At 47.4% G+C, this 21,267-nt stretch overlaps 3 protein-coding genes across 3 annotated transcripts in view; 1 reads left to right on the forward strand and 2 right to left on the reverse strand.

Annotated features, from left to right (window-relative positions):
• On the reverse strand, positions 1 to 8,957 carry MRPL27 (mitochondrial ribosomal protein L27). Its single transcript, XM_035099018.2, has 5 exons — positions 8,941 to 8,957; positions 7,294 to 7,421; positions 6,501 to 6,623; positions 4,204 to 4,271; positions 1 to 2,117 (listed from the first exon to the last, which is right to left on the reverse strand). Exons 1-5 carry the CDS (start codon positions 8,955 to 8,957, stop codon positions 1,911 to 1,913), a joined length of 543 nt encoding a protein of 180 aa, XP_034954909.1. The 3' UTR covers positions 1 to 1,910.
• EME1 (essential meiotic structure-specific endonuclease 1) lies at positions 8,911 to 17,129 on the forward strand. Its single transcript, XM_035104386.2, has 8 exons — positions 8,911 to 9,760; positions 9,963 to 10,090; positions 10,825 to 10,914; positions 12,513 to 12,625; positions 12,918 to 13,047; positions 13,406 to 13,521; positions 14,586 to 14,775; positions 16,953 to 17,129. The coding sequence occupies exons 1-8, from the start codon at positions 8,956 to 8,958 to the stop codon at positions 17,127 to 17,129; spliced, it is 1,749 nt and encodes a 582-aa protein (XP_034960277.1). The 5' UTR covers positions 8,911 to 8,955.
• The window catches only part of LRRC59 (leucine rich repeat containing 59), a 13,688-nt gene continuing 9,509 nt past the window's right edge, over positions 17,089 to 21,267 (reverse strand). Inside the window, exons 7-8 of the mRNA XM_035104385.2 lie at positions 20,894 to 21,067; positions 17,089 to 19,809 (exon numbers count right to left, since the gene is read on the reverse strand). Of these exons, the coding sequence (XP_034960276.1) occupies positions 19,565 to 19,809; positions 20,894 to 21,067 (419 nt within the window). The 3' untranslated portion in view covers positions 17,089 to 19,564. The remainder of the gene's footprint in view (positions 19,810 to 20,893; positions 21,068 to 21,267) is intronic.

The following is a 21,267-nucleotide window of genomic DNA, read 5'->3' on the forward strand; positions in this document are numbered from 1 at the left end:
CCCCAAATGCTGGTGTTTCCTGTGTAGACGGCTGCATGGTTTCAGATGGTGGCATTTCCCCTCCCACCTGAAAATCAAAATGGAGGGAGCTGCTACAACCCAGATTTTTAAAAAAGAATGGATTAAATCCCCCAAAAAAGAAATGTGCCGGAGGCAAAAGCAAACTGAGGGACACAACCAGACACACAGGGCAGACTAGAGCAGTGTTTCCCAACCTTGTGCCTCCAGCTGTTTTCAGACTACAATTCCCATCATTCCTGACCACTGGTCTTGCTAGCTAGGGATGATGGGAATTGTAGTCTCAAAACATCTGGAGGCACAAGGTTGGGAAACACTGGACTAGAGCATGAAAGGGCAGCTTGCGGCACTCCTGGCTAGGAGCACAATAGCCCAGGGTTCTCCCTAAAGCATTGCATCAGTTCTGCCCTCTTGACTGTGCTAACAGCTGCTTCCCAGCTCAGTAGGCCAGAGTTTTTAAAAAAACAAACCACAGCAAGGCCACTGGTCCTGCATATTTATAGTAAAGGTAAAGGATCCCTAGATGGTTGTCCAGTCAAAGCAGACTATGGGGTGCAGCGCTCATCTCGCTTTCAGGTCAAGGGAGCCAGAGTTTGTCCACATACAGCTTTCCGGGTCATGTGGCCAGCATGACTAAACCGCTTCTGGCGCAACGGGACACTGTGATGGAAGCCAGAGCGCAGGGAAATGCTGTTTACCTTCCCGCCGGAGTGGTACCCATTTATCTACTTGCACTGGCGTGCTTTCGAACTGCTAGGTTGGCAGGTGCTGGGACAGAGCAACAGGAGCTCACCCCGTTGCAGGGATTCAAACTGCCAACCTCTTGATCGGCAAGCCCTAGGCTCTGTGGTTTAGACCCCAGCGCCACCCGCTCCCGCTATATTTATGGTAGCCAATGCTGGAAGGACAAGGCTACAGATGCAGGGCTTGATATGTGTCAAAGCCAGCCAGCACCACTGCAGAAGCATTTCAAAGTAATGAACCCCGGAAACAGAAATCGACTCTGACTCAGCAACAGACCCTACAAAAACATTCAATGTCTGATTGCTTTGTGTAAGCTGAGCGGAGCGGCTACAGCGTAACCCTTGGTGCTTATGGGCCCCAATGTATGCTACTGCATCAGGGACCAGGAGTATTTTGGGGAGATGCTGCAGCTACTTTGCCCGGTGGGTCTGCACATGGTCCACTGTTGCCCATCTGCATCCATCCTACCAATAACTTTGCTATGCGGGTGGAGGAGAACAGCCACCAGGGTGGTGGTAGGGGCATTGGGGGAGGTTGCAGCAGAGGGCTCGTTGCCCATGGCCCCCATCAAACCACTCCTGTGTTGAAATATTAGGAGAAATGATTGCATGTGCATTTATAGACGTTCAGGCTGCTGTGTGAAATCTTCTGAGAATTGCCTGAGTAACACTTTCGTGTTCAGAACCTGACTCTAATCCAGCCCATCAAAATTCTCCCATTACATTAGAGCAGGCACCCCCAAACTCTGCCCTCCAGATGTTTTGGGACTACAACTCCCATCATCCCTACTAACAGGACCAGTGGTCAGGGATGATGGGAATTGTAGTCCCAAAACATCTGGAGGGCCAAGTTTGGGGATGCCTGCGTTACGAGCTAATCGGATGAAAACATCAGCTTGAATTAGCTCTCCTGGTAAGATGATAAGAGAGGACAGAACTGCCCTTTTATTTTAGAAAAAGAAATTTAAACAACATCCTCTTTGTTGAGAATGCATTCCAGGTGCCTAGAATATATTGAGCAGCCAACCCGCAGGTGACCGAGCAGGTGAAGTCCATTCAGAACTACACCAGCGTTTTCAGACCTGTTTATGTCCGGGCTCAGATAAAGCTGGCCAGTTCCTTGCTGTCGTCCAGGAGACCTCAAAAGTCTCAGACCATCTCGACCAACTTGAAGCTCCCCACCTCTTTAGTGGGAATGACGTTGATGAAAGTTTTGTACAGCACAGCTCCTTTGGGTAACTGGCAGATCACCTCTGTGCTTTCCTTGCTGCGGGGAGGCGGCACGTAGACTTCCTTCGTGTACCGCACAATCCCATCTTCAAGCGCGTAGAGCGACTTGTTGCGGCCTATTCCCACCTATTAACAGGCGGAAACAAGGAAAATTAAAAGAGGAGAAAAGTTTTAAGACTCTGGAGCACAGTAGTGATGCCCAATGTTACATGTCAGCACCTTGGTGTGTTTTGGTACAAGGTAGGGATGCCAGACTCAATAGAGGACAGGACTTCTGTGCCTTTAATTGCCCTGCTCTCTTTTGAGTCTGGAAACCTTAAAGAGAAACCAGCAGAGCCTTTGCTTGGAAATTAAACAAAGGGTCTGCTGGTTTCTCTTTAAGGTTTCCAGACTCAAAAGAGAGCAGGGCAATTAAAGGCACAGAAGTCCTGTCCTCTATTGAGTCTGGCAACCCTATACACAGGCAACTAAACTCATGGCTCTGCTCATGTGAGGAAGGCTGTTTGCATAGCCACTGGATGTCTGATCACAGGGCTGCCATGAAGTCGGAAGCCATGGCATATGACAATAATGCTTCATCACCATATAAGACTATTATTCAACTGCTGGTTCGCTACTTCCATTCACTTTTCCCTTTGGATCTTTCACCCCACTTGGCTTGCGCCTATGAAAATACGGACGGGCAAAAAGTAGATCGCTGGACGATCTGCAGTAATCATTTATGGCTCTCAATTGCTGAACGGCAGCAAGACCAAAAGGCTTCATCCGCTTCCCATTAGTAATACTTCTGATTATTCGATTTCATAGAATCATAGAGTTGGAAGAGACCACAAGGGCCATCCAGTCCAACCCCCTGCCAAGCAGGAAACACCATCAAAGCATTCCTGACAGATGGCTGTCAAGCCTCCGCTTAAAGACCTCCAAAGAAGGAGACTCCACCACACTCCTTGGCAGCAAATTCCATTGCCGAACAGCTCTTACTGTCAGGAAGTTCTTCCTAATGTTTAGGTGGAATCTTCTTTCTTGTAGCTTGAATCCATTGCTCCGTGTCCGCTTATCTGGAGCAGCAGAAAACTAAGCAGAAAACTTAGGCCTTCGCCCTAAGATCCCAGGGCAGGTCACAACAACTTTAAAAACCACATCAAAAACTGTTTAAAACTAACCTCGCTGGGCTATTGAATTTGGCCGGAAGTTCTCTGATTCAGATTTGTATTTTTATATGCAGGTCATCGCAGTGTATGTTCCACCTGGGAGGCAGTAGGTTATTAGCTCTGCTGCAAAACCACAATTTTACACCTGACCCCCCTCCCTCAACTTTCAGCCATGATTTTGCACCTGGCTCTGATGGGTGGATATCAGGGTGCTGAGTAGAAATGGGAACAGACACAGTCGTCAAGGATGGGGGAAGCTGTATCCCTCCAGATGTTGTTGGGACGCCCATCAGCCCCAGCCTGCATTGCCAGTCATCAGGAATAATGGGAGTTGATGGGCCACAGGTTCCCCCTCTCTGACATCTGCCCATGCACCTGCTGTAAAGCACTAGATATGGCGCTTGGCCAAACCTCACCTGCTCGTAAGTGATTTCAACACACCTACAGTAAGTTCAGGCCACCTGAAACTTATCTCAAATGGGTTTGGCTTCTTTGGGATTTGGGATTATGTGTTACACTATTCTGCCCAGGTATTTCCTGGCACGGTTCAGGAGCTCTGCGAATAGACCTTTCTTTTAAAAAGGGGGGGGGGGAAATGTTTGAAATATTGCAAGTTGTGCTGTGCAGCAAGCAGAACTCCCCTGTCTTATCACACTGTGAGCTGTGAAGTGCTCTCCCGCTTTCCTGCCGCTTGACTACAGTGTAATTTGCCCATTTATTTTTAGATCCATGACTGAGCAATGTTTTTTCAATGTACCCGAGACATTCAGGTGCGCGAAGCTTAACTATATTGTTCATTGAATCTGAATGTCACTTAAAACAGGGTTGCGAAAGCTTTGCTTTCAGAGGCGAGGGCTGTTTCAACTAAGAAGGCTCTCCAATATCTTGTTAGAATAAGCAACTCCCCTGGAAGCCTTCGAGAAAAGGTTAGTATAAAGAAACTTGGCTCATTTCAGGATAATGCAGAATGAAAAGGAAGCAGGAAGTTTGCTGAAAGTGGAGCAGAACAAGCAAAGTCTCAATTATAAACACTCTCGGGAATACCAAAAAGAATAACTTACGTGAGCTCCCGGGTGCCAGCGAATCACCCGCTGTGTCGCCAGTGTGTTGCCAGCGTGGACAAAGTTTCCTGAAAAAGGCGTTAAGATGAAGTGAAGAATTCGGCTTCCGTGATGAAAGCAGGCAATGAATAGGAATTGCTCCATGGAACAAAAACTACCTGTAGTCTCATTTCTTACGAAGGAATACCCATTGCAGATGATGCTAGATCACGTAAATTAGAAAACCGGTATCTGTCTCTCTCACTCACACACAGCCTTCCTTTAGCGTTCTCTCCAAACGATTTTTAATACTTCTGCAAACCTTGGGCTTATCCTAAGGATGTCAATGTAAAGGTAAAGGGGCCCCTGACCATTAGGTCCAGTCGTGTCCGACTCTGGGGTTTCGGCGCTCATCTCGCTCTATAGGCCGAGGGAGCCGGCGTTTGTCCGCAGACAGCTTCCGGGTCATGTGGCCAGCATGACAAAGCTGCTTCTGGCGAACCAGAGCAGCGCACGGAAATGCCGTTTACCTTCCCGCCGGAGCGGTCCCTATTTATCTACTTGTACTTTGATGTGCTTTCGAACTGCTAGGTGGGCAGGAGTTGGGACCGAGCAACGGGAGCTCACCCCGTTGCAGGGATTCGAACCGCCGACCTTCTGATCAGCAAGCCCTAGACTCTGTGATTTAACCCACAGCGCCACCTGGGTCCCAAGGATGTCAATACCTGGGAGTAATGGCGACATAGCACTATGCGTGCACATCCCCTACTAGGTGTTGCTGAACTGCAACTTCCATCAGCTTCAGCAAACAAAGCCAATGCTCAGAGATGACAAGAGCTGTAATTCAGCAACACCTGGAAGGCCACAGGTTTTAGAATCATGGAATGGTAGAGCTGGAAGGAAACCCTGAGGGTCATCTAGCCCAACCCCCTGCAATGCAGGAATCTTTTGCCCAACATGGGGCTCAAACCGCAACCCTGAGATCGAGAGTCCCGTGCTCTACTAAAGGAGCTCTCCACACCTGGTGCACATGAAGTATAGACACATGCAATGTAAACTGGATGGTGCATTCCACTTCGCTTATTGAGGCTCTCCCTTGCTGCAAAGCTCCTGAATCTGCATCCCAAAGAGAATTAATATCCGTGCACAAATTTCAATTAGCAGTACTGTACTGTGTGCTTCCAAGTAAGCAGAATCCTGTCGTTGGTCAGTGCAATTCTGCCACCTACTGGCCAGTCTTGCCAATACACATTCATAATACAGTGCTCCCTCGACTTACGAATTTAATCTGTTCCGAATGCACATTCGTAGGTCGAAAAATTTGTAAGTCGAAAAAAGAGGTTTCCCATAGGAATGCATTGGAAACGGAAAAAATCGTAAGTCGAGTAAACCGCATCTAAAATTTGTAAGTTGAAAAAACCCCATCTAAACCGCAACGGTTTTCCTTCCGGATGTCAAAAAAAACCATAAGCGTGCAGCCATTTTTTTTCATTCGTAACTTGAAATTTTGTAAGTCGAATACTTCGTAAGTCGAGGGACCACTGTACAGTATATGCCTTCTTGAAAGCATCCCTGTGAAAGCCAGACCAGCTGGCAGCAAGAAAAATACAGTGATCCCCCGCTAGACGAACGCCTCGCACAAAGAAAAACTCACAAGACGAAAGCGTTTTGCGAGTTTTTGGGAGACTCGTAAGATGAAGTTTCCTATGGCCGTGTTTCGCAAGATGAAGCAGGGCAGGCGCGCAAACGAGAGAGTGGCCATCTGGTTGAGAGTGTGAATGGCTGCTGGGGAAGAAGGGAGGGAGCAGGCAGAAGTTTCCATTGTCATCCCGCCCGCGCCCCTCCCTTACTCCTCGGTGCCCGAGAACCACTGGCTGCCCGTCGCCACCATCACCGAGTAGGACGGCATGGCTGCACGGAGGCACAGGAGAGCAGCCGTCATTGAGCAGAGCGCAGGCTGCCGAAGTGCTCCATCCGCCCCGCCCCGTCCAGTCCCACTGGCTGCCTGGTTGGGCGCGAACGGCTGATGGGGAAGGAGGGAGGGAGCCTCTCCCTGGCCCTCCTCCTGCTTCCCCCTCCCCAGAGCCTTAAAAACTTCCAGAGCGGCCGTGGCGGGTGAGTCAGCGCCTTTTTTGCGCTTTTTTTTGGTCCATAGGAACACATTAATTAAATTTCAATGCATTCCTATGGGAAACCGCCCTTTGCAAGACGAAAATATCGCAAGACAAAATGACTCGTGGAACGAATTAATTTCGTCTTGCGAGGTACCACTGTACTGTAAACTGAAAGGCAGCTGCAAAAAGAGCCAAGGGACTTACCGTCCAATTTTTTAACTCCGTAACTTTTCCCAGGACTTTTCCCCCCAAGATTTTTGGAACTGCCTCCACTCTTCTTAGATGCAAACCTCACTGCAACTGCACTTAGGGGGGAAATAGGCAAAACTGTGGAGAGAGAGCGAGAGAGGAAAGACTCATCAAAACTGGGGGTGGGATATAAACCGTCAAATATTTAAACTGAGAAAGAAACCTCACACCAGCCACTGGATACTGAAGTGTTTTATGTTATTCGAAAGTTCAGAGAGGGTGGGTTGGGAAGAACTGGTCAGTGTTGCGGTGACGACCATGAGCTGTGAGCCAGCAGTCCCCTGTTCAAACCGCAACTCAATCATGAACACTCTGGGTGACCTTTTTTTAGATGCAGAGCCAAATAACTGCTGGCTTTTTTATACTACCAAAGGAAGAAAAGCTGTTTTGTCCCGTCCCCACGACGATGCGAACAGACAAAAATGCCCAAACCCTCAACAGGCAAAATGTCACCAAAGGCTGGGAGGGAGAGAAGGAAGGAAGGATATTAAAACGGGTGGGGGTGGGGGGGGGAGAAGAGCAATACCCGATTCTGAACAGGAAACACTCCCTGTGCAAAAATAAAATAAAGGCCCACTGAACTCCCACTTTTGCTGCTGTTGCGTTTGCAGCCATTCCGGCGATGCGGCATGTTTTGCACCTCATGCATCCCCGCCTATTGCACGCGTCTCGATCTCTCCCCACGACCCCACCACCCCGTTTCCCCGGGACTTGTCCCCTTGCCAGGCTCCCTCCGCCCGCCACTCACGTTGCCCTCCGGAGCCGAGAGCCCAAGGCGAGAGCCTGCCGAGCAGCGCCGCCATTTGACCTTCTTCGCCGCCGCCTCCTGGTCGGCAACCCGGCCGGCTCCGCCTTGCAAAGCTTCCGGATCCGGGGCTTGCGGGGAGAAGCGCCGCGTTTGAATGAGGCTCCGATTCCCGGGCTCCATACTAACTGCTGCGGGCCAGGAATAGGAGGAGGAGGAAGAGGAGGAGGAGGAGGAGGAGGAGAGCGGCTGCTTCTGTTTCTGAGCAGAGAGAGAGGTACCGCCGAGAAAGCCCTTTGTGCCCCTTGCTTCCTTTCCAAAGAGGCTGAGGGTGGTGGGTGGGTGGAAGGCTCTCTGCACGTGCTCAGAAGCACTTTCCTCCCTAGTTTATCGCTCACCATTCCAGGGACTCAACTGTTGAAAAACGAGTCTCCGGGGATGAAATTCAGACCTACCCCAAGGTGGGCTGACAAGGTGGGTCCTCTGAAGCCGCGCCCCCCCCCCCAGGACACACGGGGGTTTCTTGCTTGCTTATATTTCTATGCAGCTTTTCGTTCCCCGTGAATCGCAAAGCAGCTTACAAACCAAGAAAGAGCACCACAGGCACAACATAGATAGAATAATGAACCAAATATAAAACGGAACCATTCAGATGCCAAGGAGATAAAGAATTTGCACAGCTTTTAGGAGACATCTGAAGGCAGCGCAGCGTCAGGAGGTTTTTAACGCTTGATGCTTTCATTATGTTTTTAGATATGTTGGAAGCCGCTCAGAGTGGCTGGGGAAACCCAACAGGATCAGCGAGGCATTTATTATTATTATTATTATTATTATTATTATTATTATTATTATTAGTGATCTATAGAGCACCATTAACAAAACAACTAAAAAAAAAAAGGCCAAGCAGCACAATTGCAATAAAAGTCATAGGATTCACAAAGTACTGCAGCTTTCATTATCTGTTTTAGTTTGCTGGTGTTTTTAGTAATATATGGTGTGGTTTTGTTGTATTGTTTAAAAAAATGCTATTGTATACCTCTTTGAGCAGGCTGGCCCCCAAAGTGGGCTTATAAGTCATGTAAACAAAAAAAAATAACATAAAGGGTTGTTGTTTTTTAAATTTAGCAGTACATCATGAAAGGAGGTGGGGGTGTGTGTAATGTCCAGGCCCATGGCTTTCAATATTACTATTGTTGATACTATTTGCTCTTTCACATTCTGCGACAACCCTATGGAGTGGCAGTTAGTACTCACCCCCTCCATGTGCTACCTAGCTGCTGGGACCAGGTAGCCCCAGATGTTTGGGTCTGTGGATGTTTTTTCTCTCTCTTCTCTCCCAAGCACCTGGACAGTCTACAGCTCTTGATTCTTCCTGCCGGAAGGGGAACCTCGTCAAGTTCCCGGGGCAGCCATTGCCAGCCTGAGACCCTCCATTTTGGACTACAATGCCCATCAGCCTCAGCCAGATGATGGGAATTGTAGTCCAAGATGTCTGGATTACCCCAGGTTGGCGAAGGCTGCTGTGGGGGAATGAGGATGCACAATGTCTGCTTCTCATGCCTAAGAGGTTGCAGCTGTTGTCGTTTGGACTAAAACTTGGCGCTTCTTTTTCTTAGGCGGGCCCCGTTTTCCTGGCACTCCGCTCATCACGTGAGGCTGAACACCATGTCCCCAGAGTTGGGGGACAGTGATGGTGAGGACCTGCCAACCTTTGATTTCCTGAAGAAGCAGCCCCCAAGCATAAAAAGTGGCGTCCAAACTCCTCCTCTAGAAGAGAATGTGGTTGTGCTCTGCAGCTCAGACTCGGAAGATTCGTCCATGGCCTCTCCTGCATGGAAAAAAGCACGTGGCAGCCAGGATTCGGCGAGGGCTCCCACTTGTCTGAGAGCGATAGTGCAGCTCAGCAGCGAGAGTGAGGAGGAGGAAGTTATTCCCTTGGCTGAAAGGCTCAAGAGGAAGCTTTTGACGTCTGAGCCTTCCTCCGCTTGTCCTTCGTATACTAGGATCCGGGAACTGAGCAAGCGAGACTCCGCTGGAGGAAACGGACTCTGCTCCATTGATGAGAAAGCGGTCACAGATTGCAGGCAGCTGTCACAGCTACCCAGAGGCCAAGGAACCCAGGGAAGGGCTGTACCCAGTACATGGGAACTGTCAGATAGCGACCAGGAAGTGGGTTCATTGGGTCCCAAGAAACAGACTGTGCTTCGACCGACCGTTTGTGTCTCCGACTGCTTGGTGCAAAACGGCAGCTGTCAGGTGGCAGAGGAAAGCTTGAAACCTTTGCCTCTTCAGACGAAAACAAAGCGCAGCCAGGAGGAACTGGGCAAAGCCCGGCAGAGGAGAAATGAGCAAGAAACCCAGAAGATGCTGCAGCAGCAGGAAAGAGAGAGGAGGAAGGCCCTTGCTAACCGGTGGAAGGCCCAGAGGCCAGCAGAGTGTCTGAAACACATCCAAGCAGTCCTAGATCCAGGTACTGCCCCTTCACTTTTAGCTCTGCTGGGTGTTAACTGCCTGTCCTGGAGCCGGCCCTACTATTTGGCAGCTCATGCAAGGGGTGTGTTGGGAAGCACGAGCTGTTGCAAGCCCCACAGTTTGCTCGGTGTCACCTAAGAAGTTTCAGCAAGCGAAATGTATTGAACTGGCCCTGCAGCTGATCTCTGTCCTCTCCTTAGGTCTATTACAGGTTGAAGGTGGCGGGCTGGTGCTTACTGCTCTGCAGGCAATGGAGTGCAGCTGTGTGATTGAGAGTCAAGCTGTTCCTTGCAGTATCGCCTGGAGAAGGAAAACTGGACTAGGTCAGGTAGGATTACATTTCCTCAAAGGCTCCCCCCCCCTTCTAGCACTGAAGTCATAGTGGGAGGCGGTTGAACTGATGCCAGGCATCCCCAAACTTCGGCCCTCCAGACGTTTTGGACTACAATCCCCATCATCCCTGACCACTGGTCCTCTTAGCTGGGGATCATGGGAGTTGTAGGCCAAAACATCTGGAGGGCCGCAGTTTGGGGATGTCTGTGCTAAGCTATCCCTGTGGTGATCTCCCTGATAGCACATCCTTTCCCACCCACCTTTCTGATGCTTGTTGCGTACATTTAACGACACATCCGGCAATATCCTCCACGTTACCTGAGGAAACATGCCAAGAGTAATCCGTTTGTTTGCTAGAGCCTTGTGGAATGTACAATTTTGCAATCAAAGGAGGCCTGTTGCATTATATGGGCAGTGTGGCAGAGAATTCCTCTAGAATCCTTTCAGTGACCATCGAGCTTTCTGATTTGGTAGGGAGAAAAAGATCTCCAGGACCTCCCCATTTTTGGTCTCTCAACATACCTCTCTTCGTTGCCCACAAACTTGCCCACACTCTGTAACCAGAATTAGGTCAGTTCACTCCCATTTGTTGGTAATTTCTCTCCTTCAAGAATTTAGCTTCCTCATTCTGGAGCATACATAGCAGTTTATACATCCCTTATTTCTTTTTAATAGCAATAGCCCTCTCCTTTGTACTGTCCCGTCTTAAATGTTCGTTTGTTCCTCTAGGCTGAAGAAGACAACTGGACAGAAGAACCCAACCTTCTAGTCCTAGTGCTGCTAGAAGAATTTGTTGCTATGATCCATAACTATAAACAGGTGAGGTCACTCACGATGTAGTGTCTTAACTGCTACCCAAGTGACAGCTTGCACCATCTATTTAAAAACAATCTACTGTATCAATGTTCAGGCTTGAGGCCTAGTGAGTCCTCCAGGCCTCTCTGCCAAGCCCTACCTATAGACGACATCCACTTACCAGTCCTGCTCCGTGTGATCAAATGCCTTTGCTTGGTTGTGATGTGTACTTGAACTCTGACAATCCGACTTGCTTCCTGGATGGAGGGGTGTGCGTGTTTGTGTGTAGGAACCTCTGGTTTTGGCAGGGCTGGAATGTAGCCTCCTGGGTGGCTGGGGCAACCCAGCCAGATGGGCAGGGTATCACTAATAAAATTATATTATTATTATTATTATTATTATTATTATTATTATTATTATTATTATTATCCTGAGCTAGTTTGCAGATGACACCAAATTGGGAGGGGTGGCTAATACCCCAGAGGACAGGATCACACTTCAAAATGACCTTAACAGATTAGACAACTGGGCCAAAGCAAACAAGATGAATTTTAACAAGGAGAAATGTAAAGTACTACACTTGGGCAAAAAAAAAATGAAAGGCACAAATACAGGATGGGAGACACCTGGCTTGAGAGCAGTACATGTGAAAATGATCTAGGAGTCTTGGTAGACCACAAACTTGACATGAGTCAACAGTGTGATGCAGCAGCTAAAAAAGCCAATGCAATTCTGGGCTGCATCAATAGGAGTATAGCATCTAGATCAAGGGAAGTAATAGTACCACTGTATTCTGCTCTGGTCAGACCTCACCTGGAGTACTTTGTCCAGTTCTGGGCATCACAGTTGAAGAAGGATACTGACAAGCTGGAACGTGTCCAGAAGAGGGCAACCAAAATGGTCAAAGGCCTGGAAACGATGCCTTATGAGGAACGGCTTAGGGAGCTGGATATGTTTAGCCTGGAGAAGAGAAGGTTAAGGGGTGATATGATAGCCATGTTCAAATACATAAAAGGATGTCATATAGAGGAGGGAGAAAGGTTGTTTTATGCTGCTCCAGAGAAGCGGACACGGAGCAAGGGATTCAAACTACAAGAAAGAAGATTCCACCTAAACATTAGGAAGAACTTCCTGACAGTAAGAGCTGTTCGGCAGTGGAATTTGCTACCAAGGAGTGTGGTGGAGTCTCCTTCTTTGGAGGTCTTTAAGCAGAGGCTTGACAGCCACCTGTCAGGAATGCTTTGATGGTGTTTCCTGCTTGGCAGGGGGTTAGACTGGATGGCCCTTGTGGTCTCTTCCAACTCTATGATTCTATTACTATACAGAGGTAAGAGACACACTCACCCACTTCTGCCTCTTTCCCTGCCCACCACTGGTATGGTTCCCAACAAGATATTACAGTCCTTGAGCTGGAAGAGATTCAACACCCTTGGTATATAGGAGGAGGCCCAGGTATTGTTTCATTCTGAAAAACTGGTGAGTGCATGAACCCGAAACGGGTTTGTCCGGAGATAGAATGTGAGCCTTATAACGCCAATTGGAGGTGGTGGTTTGTTTGTTTGTTATTTCAACTCTGGTCCAGGAATAGATATCCTCTGTTTTCTTGTGTGTCTTGCCCCCAGGTTAGCATGGAAGGGCCCACTGAGACTCTGCAGAGCTTTGCGGCAAACGTCATGAAGAAAACCCCTGGGAAAACTCTGGCCTTGGCTGTAGTAGAACTAGAAAAATACTTCAGGTTAGAATGTTGCTGAAATTTCCGAATGCTGCCTCCCCACTGTGAACGGTCGTGGCAATAGGCTGCTCAGCATTCTCCAGTCTAAGTCACAGGAAAAGCCTTGCAAACCGATGCAGCAAACACCTGAGCAGAACAGCATACGCAGACATGCAGCGCCTACTGGACCTTTCTCAGTGGTACCGTCTGTGTTTGCAGGGCATATATATTTTACCACTGGGAATGCCGATTTTTAAGCAATGCAAATAGTTGTTACCGCCAATGTGGGCTGTTCATTCATTCCTTGTCTTCTCAGTCTTAAGTCGCGGAAGAAAGTGCAGCAAGCATTGCAGAGTGGCAGTGAGGCCCAGGAGCAGAGTAAACGGAGGAATCGGAGAGGAAAGGCAAATTCCATCCCAAACCTATCCAGACTGGACGTGGAAGAAGTGAGTGAGCATGGAGTCAGTGACCCATGTGTTGCTTTTTTTGTTTTGCTTCTTCCTCCAGGGTAAGGCACTTGGCTGATCAGTAAATACTAGAATGCTGTGATGTCTAGGACAGGCATCCCCAAACTTCGGCCCTCCAGATGTTTTGGACTACAATTCCCACCATCCCTGACCACAGGTCCTGTTAGCTAGGGATCATGGGAGTTGTAGGCCAAAACATCTGGAGGGCCGCAGTTTGGGGATGCCTGGTCTATGACGATGAAGACTCTTATTAATCACCAGGAGGGTGCAGGAGATGCCGCAGACTCGTATCCCAAAGCTAAGCTGCCTTGCTCACCACCATTATTTGCCTTTGCAGGGCCTGGTGGCTCTGCAGCTTCAGACGGGGGTCCAAGTTCGACTCCTCGAGAGCTGGAAGGAGTTTGCCGACTTTGCCAGTACGTTCACCAAGGCTGTGGCGGAAGCTCCATTCAAGTGAGTGAAGCAAACACTTCCCTGAGCACATCTCAGCAGCTCCGTTTTCTGGTGTGCCACTGGGTTACGTGGGCACTGGGCTCTCTTCCAAGTGCCATGCCTTCTGGTGGAATCTAAAATACTGGTTTTTGCCGTGAGGCCCACTTCCTGGCATGATTGGGTCTAACTGGCACCCTAAGGCAGTATTTCTCAACCAGTGTGCCTCCAGATGTTTTGGGACTACAACTCCCATCATCCCTAGCTAGCAAGACCAGTGGTCAGGAATGATGGGAGTTGTAGTCCCAAAACATCTGGAGGCACACTGGTTGAGAAACACTGCCCTAAGGGTCAGTATGGTACGCAGGAATTCGCATCTGGCTCAATCTTCCATTTAGCACCTGCTGCCTTAGTTTCAGATACTACCTGAGAAGCATTTATGGATTCCTGCCAGGATTCGGGTTTCTCCTGCAGAGATTTGTTCCATTCCGCTGCCAGTATTGGCCTCCAATCCTCTACGTCTGCAGTTCACTCCCATTCTCCAAATTCCTGCCTCAAACACCACCATCTTTGGCCTTCACATTAGAGGAAAGTGAGGGCCAGGAAATTCCAAGGCAGCCTGACAGTGTCTCTCCTGCAGCATTTTAAGTGCAGTTTGTATTTGAAACACGTAGTGAGCATACCTGGCAGCTGCAAAGAGTCTCTGGACATGTTATAGGGAAGAGAGTTGTCAGACCCATGGTAGAAACTTGACATTTTTCCTCCTGCTGTAACATGTGAAGCAGGCTCAATTCCTTGAAGTGACTGAGACACTCAAGTTTGTGTACTTTAAAGCTCTTTGATTTCAATGCTTTTTAATACTCTTGCTATTTGGGAAGACCTGATGACGTTTGCACAAGGTGCTGAGATCTTGAAAGAAGAAGAGCACATCTCAATGTTTAGGTGGAAATGTGAAAACAGACACCTTCTAATATGTAATCCTTGCTTTCTGCTGTGGACAGATAATTTCCTTGCAGAGGAGCACAAGCGCTAGATGCAATACGCCCATAACTTTGTTCTGTTGTGTTTCTCGTTCACATCACTTGCAGAAGGGAACGAGATAAAACCAGCTTCTCCTTCTGCCTGGAGGGAGACTGGATCGGGGGTATGAAGGTGGACCGCTTTGGAAAGGGACTGCTGCAAGTTTGGAAGAGGCAGATCCAGCAGTTTAACCGGGTCAGCCTAGAGACAGCTAATGCCATCGTGGCCAAATATCCATCTCCTCTACTTCTGAAACAGGTACGCTATTCTGCTGCCAAAGGGATACTGTATTCCAGGTTGTGAGCGTTCTCTCAAGATTCTGTGAAAATGCACAGCTAGTCTGTATTCAACACAGAAACGCGTATTCAACATAGGGACGCGGGTGGTACTGTGGGTTAAACCACAGAGCCTAGGACTTGCCGATCAGAAGGTCGGCGGTTCAAATCCCCGCAACGGGGTGAGCTCCCGTTGCTTGGTCCCAGCTCCTGCCAACCTAGCAGTTCGAAAGCACGTCAAAGTAAACGGCGTTTCCATGTGCTGCTCTGGTTTGCCAGAAGCGGCTTTGTCATGCTGGCCACATGACCTGGAAGCTGTACGCCGGTTCCCTCGGCCAATAACGTGAGATGAGCACCGCAACCCCAGAGTCGGTCACGACCGGTCCGTACCTTTTAGTCTGTATTCAACACAGAAACTCAAATCTTGGAAGCAATTATACATTGGTAACTTATTCTGTATCCAGAATTTAGGCATTGTATAATACAGGCTACCCAGTCTTGTGCTGTGAGTGATAAATGTAATTGATGTTGGAAGTTGCTTGCAACAGTTCAAGCCTGAATTATGTCCCACTATGTTTAATAATGGGCTTTACAGGTCAGCCTGCACAGGATTGTGGCCTCAGTAACTAACCAGAGATGTGACTCGATACATCTGCCTCTATGTAACTTGATTCTTATTAATGCATGCATGGTTCTGGCCCATTCTTAAGTGCAGCAGGTTTTACCTCCACTGTTGGGGGAGACAGTATGCTTTCAAATTACAGTTGTTGGGATTCACAATTCACAGTTGCACTTGGGTCCTGCCAAAGTGAGGATAGGGTGCTGAACTAGATGGACCCCTGGTCTGATCCAGTACTGAACCTGAGAAAAGCAGCTGCTTCTGAGCTAGGCGTGAAGACTAGCTCTTTTCTGGTTTTCCTCCCTGACCTATCAGCCACATATTGCCCAATCTGTGATACAGATTCTTCTTCAAAAATGGCACAGGCAAAGATTCCACTGAAGGGTACGTAGATGTGTTTTGATGGAACACGTCAGTACCTCAAGAGGTTCATGCAAGGTACCGAGCTCTTTGCAGAAACAATTCAAGAGCACATTTCTATACATGTTTATTTAGTGGACTTACTCCCTTTGTCTATATGCAGCCCCTGTGCTTCAGTGAATCTGCCCTCCTGCCTTAGAACCGGATATGACGTAGAGAGTCCCTGTTAGACGTCTGTTCACTCCACCACTGAACTGCTCTCATGATCAGGAAAGCATTCCAAACGTTAACCAAACTTTGCATTCCTTTTACTATAAAGCTACCACTACTGTTCTCAGTGGAGACTGTGACTCCTTACATCTTTTTTTAAAATAAAAACAACATTTCTATACAGATATCCCATTTTGCATTTTTGAAGCTGATCTGTTTTCCTTTGCAGCAGCCCTTGCTGAGTTGTTGCCATCTGCCTACTCCAGTTTTGTTTTTAAGCTTCTTTTTATTTAGATTTTCCCATAATACAGTAAAATTACAACTACAGAAGATACAAATCGAGTAAGCGAAATTACAAAGTCCTCTCTTTGTAATTCTTGGCCCTTACCACCCACAGAGGACAGTAGCTTCTCCCAGCCTCTCACCCCGAGAGACTGACATCCCCGTCTCGAAATCAGGAGTCCTCCATCAAATCTCTACCATCCCCCAGGAGTATACAACTTCTCCCAGTTTTTTGAGTCTCTCAGTAACAGAACTGCTCACGCTATATTCAGTGGGCTTGGGGAGTGGCTGATTGCCACTTGAGTTATTTGCATGGCTGCACAAAATCTTGCTCATATGAAAGCTGTAACCGTGGTGGTGGGGAGGAGAGCAGGCAATGGGAGGCTTCGGCTAGGAGTAACTGCCTAAAGGATCAACTACTCTTATCTAGACTACAAACTTACTATGGGAAGTGCAATTATCCGATGTTGCAAAACTGCCCCAGCAATGGTACTGTAGATGAATAAATCATCTCTGAAAGAAAAAAATATGAATGTAACTTCAGGCTGGCTATATTGGCCAGCTGCTCTATGGCACATACTTGGCTTCTTTAGTAAACCAATCTTAAGACTGAGTCGGCAATTTAGTAGTTAAGTTTATTCATATATTGCATTTTGTGATTTGTAACATTATTTCTGTGTTACATTTAGGCCTATGACACCCGCTCTTCTCTACAGGAGCGGCACAACCTCCTTGCAGAGATACCTGTCCGCCGTGGCGATGGGGTGACGGCTACTACAAGGCGGGTTGGCCCAGAGCTATCCAAACGGATTTATCTGCAGATGACTTCCCATAACCCTGACCTTTCCCTGGATGCTACTGGGTGATGCTGAACTATGTATTTTAAGTAAAAGCTTTGTTTGAATCTTTTTTTTTTTAATAGCGGGAAGAAATGTTAAAACTAAACGTTTTCTGAAAATATCAAATGTGTCGCTGCTTGGCACCCAGAAAGGACTCCTGCTTTCCCCCCCTTTATTCCTGCAACAGTCCTTATTAGGCAATCAAGTATTTCTTGGCTAACCAGGAATGATTGAGTTGTAGTTATTTTATGAATCTTGGAAAGAAAGCCCAGGCACAACCCCTGACGCTCTACATCTACCCCCTTACTACTCAGGATAGACAAGGATGCTAAAGAAGAGATGGGCGGTGCTTGTTCTACACCAATGTTATTCAGAAATTTGTCAAATTTATTTTAAACGTTGCTAAAGAGGCTGAGCTGCAACAACTCTGACTTGAACGTAAGAGGTGCCCATGTGCCAAATTAGAAACAGAATACAGTGGTACCTCTGGTTGCGGACACGATCCATTCCGGGGTGCCGTTTGCACCCTGAAAAGTCCGCAACCAGAGCGACGCTTCTGCGAATGCGCGAAGTGCGATATTTCGAGCTTCTGCGTGCGCGGTGAAACCCAGAAGTAAACACTTCCGGGTTTGCCGCATTTGCAAGCTGAAAAGACGCAACCTGAAGAGGATGTAACATGAGGTATGACTGTATTGATTTACTCATAGCTCCTATTCGTTCAATGTTCTTTTCTTTTTTGTAAGAACCCAAATCCTCTTAAAAGCACAAACTATGTAACGGATGTCTATTTGACTAGAGCTGTGCATGTGGGTTATGTAACCTTACATATTAAATGCTTTAGGGGCATTTGCTGCAGGAAAGGAATCTCAAGTTGCATCTCCACCACTGTCAGCTACCTAAAAGTCTTCTAATCCCTCTAAAGCATCTGTCCTTGTTGCCCTGGGATGACGTCAGTGACTTCAAATCCTGCTTCAAGGCCCACTTTTCCCATGAAGCCTTTTTTGCACAATCCCCTTGTCCATATGCCCCACCTGAACCAAGTCTCTCATTTTAAGTAGCAGAATCTCACCTTTCTTCCTCCCTGCTTACCCCACCTCCACTTTCATCTGCTGTTTCTCCTGTGACTAATTTTAAGTTGCAAGCTCTCAGCCCAGGAGGGACTTGTGCTCTGTAAAGCACATGCCCAAGCTCTGCTTCTCATCTTGGTTTTTTTAGACTCTACACAAATTACTTCCATTCTGATCTTATGTGTATTTACTCGGGAGGTTTCACTGGATTCGGTGGGGTTTTACCCTAGGGAGGCTGCTGGGTTTGCCAGATATAATCTAGGAAGTAATTTCAACAGCTAGTAAAGTTGTTAGTTACAGTAGTGGAAGCTGCCTGAGCAAGAGAGGTACTCATGGTCTAAGCTGACCCACCAGGAGACTGAAGGGTAGCAGGCAGGATCTGTGCGCCACATTAGATCCTTTGCACAATGGCAGAGGATAAGGCAAATGTGTTGCTTATTCGCTACCTGCTCAAACAAGCAAATGGGGAAAGTACAGTTGAGTAGATAACTTTCTCAGATAACTCACACTAAGGAATAACATCGTATGTTCAGGAGTACAGACCACCAAGCTAAGATACAACAGGAAAAAGCACTTAGGCACAACGACACAGAAACTGCACCTAGTTTGTTTGTTTTAACCAATTCAAAAATGTAAAAAGCAAAAATTATATATAATGAAATGACGTGTTACTTGCTAAACTTTGAGTGCAGATTTCACAATACTTTGATAATACTTCCATTGGTTGGTATACAAATATCTGGGTAGAGAAGAATTAGGTATTGGCAGATGTGGGTGTAGCTATGAGTTTTCGAAAAGCAGCATACCTTAGGCAGGTTGCCTTTATATTCCACAACCACCAGTTTCTACCTACAAATCCAACATCAAGCTGCTTAGAAAAATTACATATGCATATACGAAAGCTAACCTTAACCATGGCTCCACTCTCCCCTGAATGAATACATTCAGTCCTCCTGGTTACAATAGTTGTTTCCAAAGTGAGCATGTATTTGCTACAGCAGTAACACTCGAAGACAACATATACAAAAACTTCTCAAGGTGACAAAAATAGGTATCACTTCTCATAGCAAGGCTGCTACTAAGGGTACTGTCTCTCCTTGCTTGCTTGCATACAGACCACCAAGTCTGCATTTTGCAGCCCAGGAAAGGATCCACTATGGAGGAAGGAAAGGGCAATAAATTCTGATTTACCGCAGGAACTGCAGTCGAAGCGAAGCAACCCGGGCAAGTGGTTTGGCGCTGCTTGAACTTTGGCCACCAAACCCAGCGTTGAATGGCTGAAGGCAATTTCCACCAGAGCTTAATTCCATAGGAATTTCTGGCTGCGCTGATGCAAAAACAAAAAACCAACAAAACAAAACAGCAGGTGGTGGTACTGGCAAGGGGAAGGGTCCTTCAGGACTGCTGTGTGTTCGGCTGCAGTACGTTCCGAAGGATTTCACGGCTTTGCAAAAGGGACAGCGCCTCCTCATAGAGCATGTTTACACGGATGCATATGGGCTGGTGCTGCAGCTCAGTAACCTTACAGATAGCCAGAGTACTGAGGGTACCAAGCAGCAGGAACAGCAGCATCTTCAATAGGACTCCAGACCAGGACCGTTTGTGTTGGGGCAGGTGGGATGGATGGGAAAGTGAGGCCTCTGCAGAAACAAAGAACAGGCAAAGAATGAGAATTTATTGTGCTTTATCAGGCTGACTAACCCCAACTCCACAAGCTCTGCAAATGCAGGCAACGTTCTTATGCAAAGAATGCATTCTTATGCAACATTCAACGCAAAGTTTGCAAGATCTAACGACAACAACAATTTGATTTCTTACCCACTCTTCCCCATAAGGTCCCAGGGCAGGTTTACAACAATATAAAAACAGTTAAAACAATTTACAATTGGAAGGGGGGGCGGTACGTCCTAAAAATAAATCCCAGGTGTCAAAGGCCACAAGGTACAGATGTGTGACTTCAACATACGACAAAAGCTATACAATGAAGGCGCCAGGCACACCTCTGTGGGGAGGGAGTTCTAAAGCATAAGGGCTGCCATAGAGAATGCCCTCTCCCAGGCAGCCACCCTGCCAAAAAAAAACCCCACCTGAGGGTGTCAGAATGACCAAGAGGGCCCCTTCTGTTTATTTTAACACCCAGCGGGAGTTCTGTAAGGCAGGAGGCGTTCTTTCAGATATTTGGAATCTGGATCGTCCAGGGCTTTAAACACCAATGCGAGCACTTTGAATTGGGCCCCAAAATGAACAGGCAGCCAAAGCAATGCTTTCAGAACAGAGGATATATGTCAACTCTAAAAGGAACTCTTAGCTGCTGCATTTGGAACCATTTGAAGTTTGTGAGTCACCTTCAAGAGCAGTCCCATGTAAAGGCCATTGCAATAATCCAATCTGGAAGTTACCAGAGCATGGGGTGTAGTGGGCAAATCATGTCTGTCCAAAAGGTACCCTAGCTGGCAAACTAGCCTGGGCTCAAAATAAACATTCCTAGTCCCCGAGGCCCACTGAGCCTCCGGTAGCAAAGTTGGATTCAGGAGTACCCACAAGCTACAGACCTGCTCCTTTGCCAATTTATGAAGTGTAATTAAGGTAAGTTTTGTTAGGTTTTTTGTTTTGTTTTTTAAACAAACCTATCTCATCTTGGTTTCCATTATTTCTCTCTCACACACATACTACTACTACTACTACTAATAATAATAAATATAAATAAAAATAAAAAAAACTTACTTGGATTCTCGTCTTTTTCTTTCCTTGATTGTGCTGCCATTTCCTGCTTTACTGCTCTCATAGCATCATACTCCCGCCTTCGCCGTTCTTTCTCTTCAGCCTTTTCCCGCTTCCGGAGTTCCCTCTCTTGGGCTTCCCTCACTCGCTGCTCTGCTTCACGCTTCTTCTCCAGCTCTGAGTATACCGTACAAACAGAAAATGTTCATATGCTCTAGAAAACACTTCCATCGTTTACTTCTGCATCTGATACAATAATGTGGCAGTGGTTGATGCCCTAACCCCCCCCCCAAAGGAGGAGATCTGCAGCTGCAAGGTGCTTTAAGTACCTCCTGTGTTTTGCACCCTGTAAGCCCTATTGTCATGCTGAACGGGTG

This window comes from Zootoca vivipara, chromosome 2 (genome assembly GCF_963506605.1).
Source record: "Zootoca vivipara chromosome 2, rZooViv1.1, whole genome shotgun sequence".
Lineage (NCBI taxonomy): Eukaryota > Metazoa > Chordata > Lepidosauria > Squamata > Lacertidae > Zootoca > Zootoca vivipara.

Bases quoted from the DNA above. Each gene is read 5' to 3' on its own strand.
- EME1 (XM_035104386.2), top strand. From the start codon at position 8,956: ATGTCCCCAGAGTTGGGGGACAGTGATGGTGAGGACCTGCCAACCTTT. The intron at 10,915-12,512 runs GTGAGGTCACTC...TCTTGCCCCCAG, and splicing joins TGATCCATAACTATAAACAG to GTTAGCATGGAAGGGCCCAC. The intron at 12,626-12,917 runs GTTAGAATGTTG...TTGTCTTCTCAG, and splicing joins GAACTAGAAAAATACTTCAG to TCTTAAGTCGCGGAAGAAAG.
- MRPL27 (XM_035099018.2), bottom strand. The intron at 6,624-7,293 runs GTGAGTGGCGGG...CTCTCTCCACAG, and splicing joins TCTCGGCTCCGGAGGGCAAC to TTTTGCCTATTTCCCCCCTA. The intron at 2,118-4,203 runs GTAAGTTATTCT...GCCTGTTAATAG, and splicing joins GCTGGCACCCGGGAGCTCAC to GTGGGAATAGGCCGCAACAA.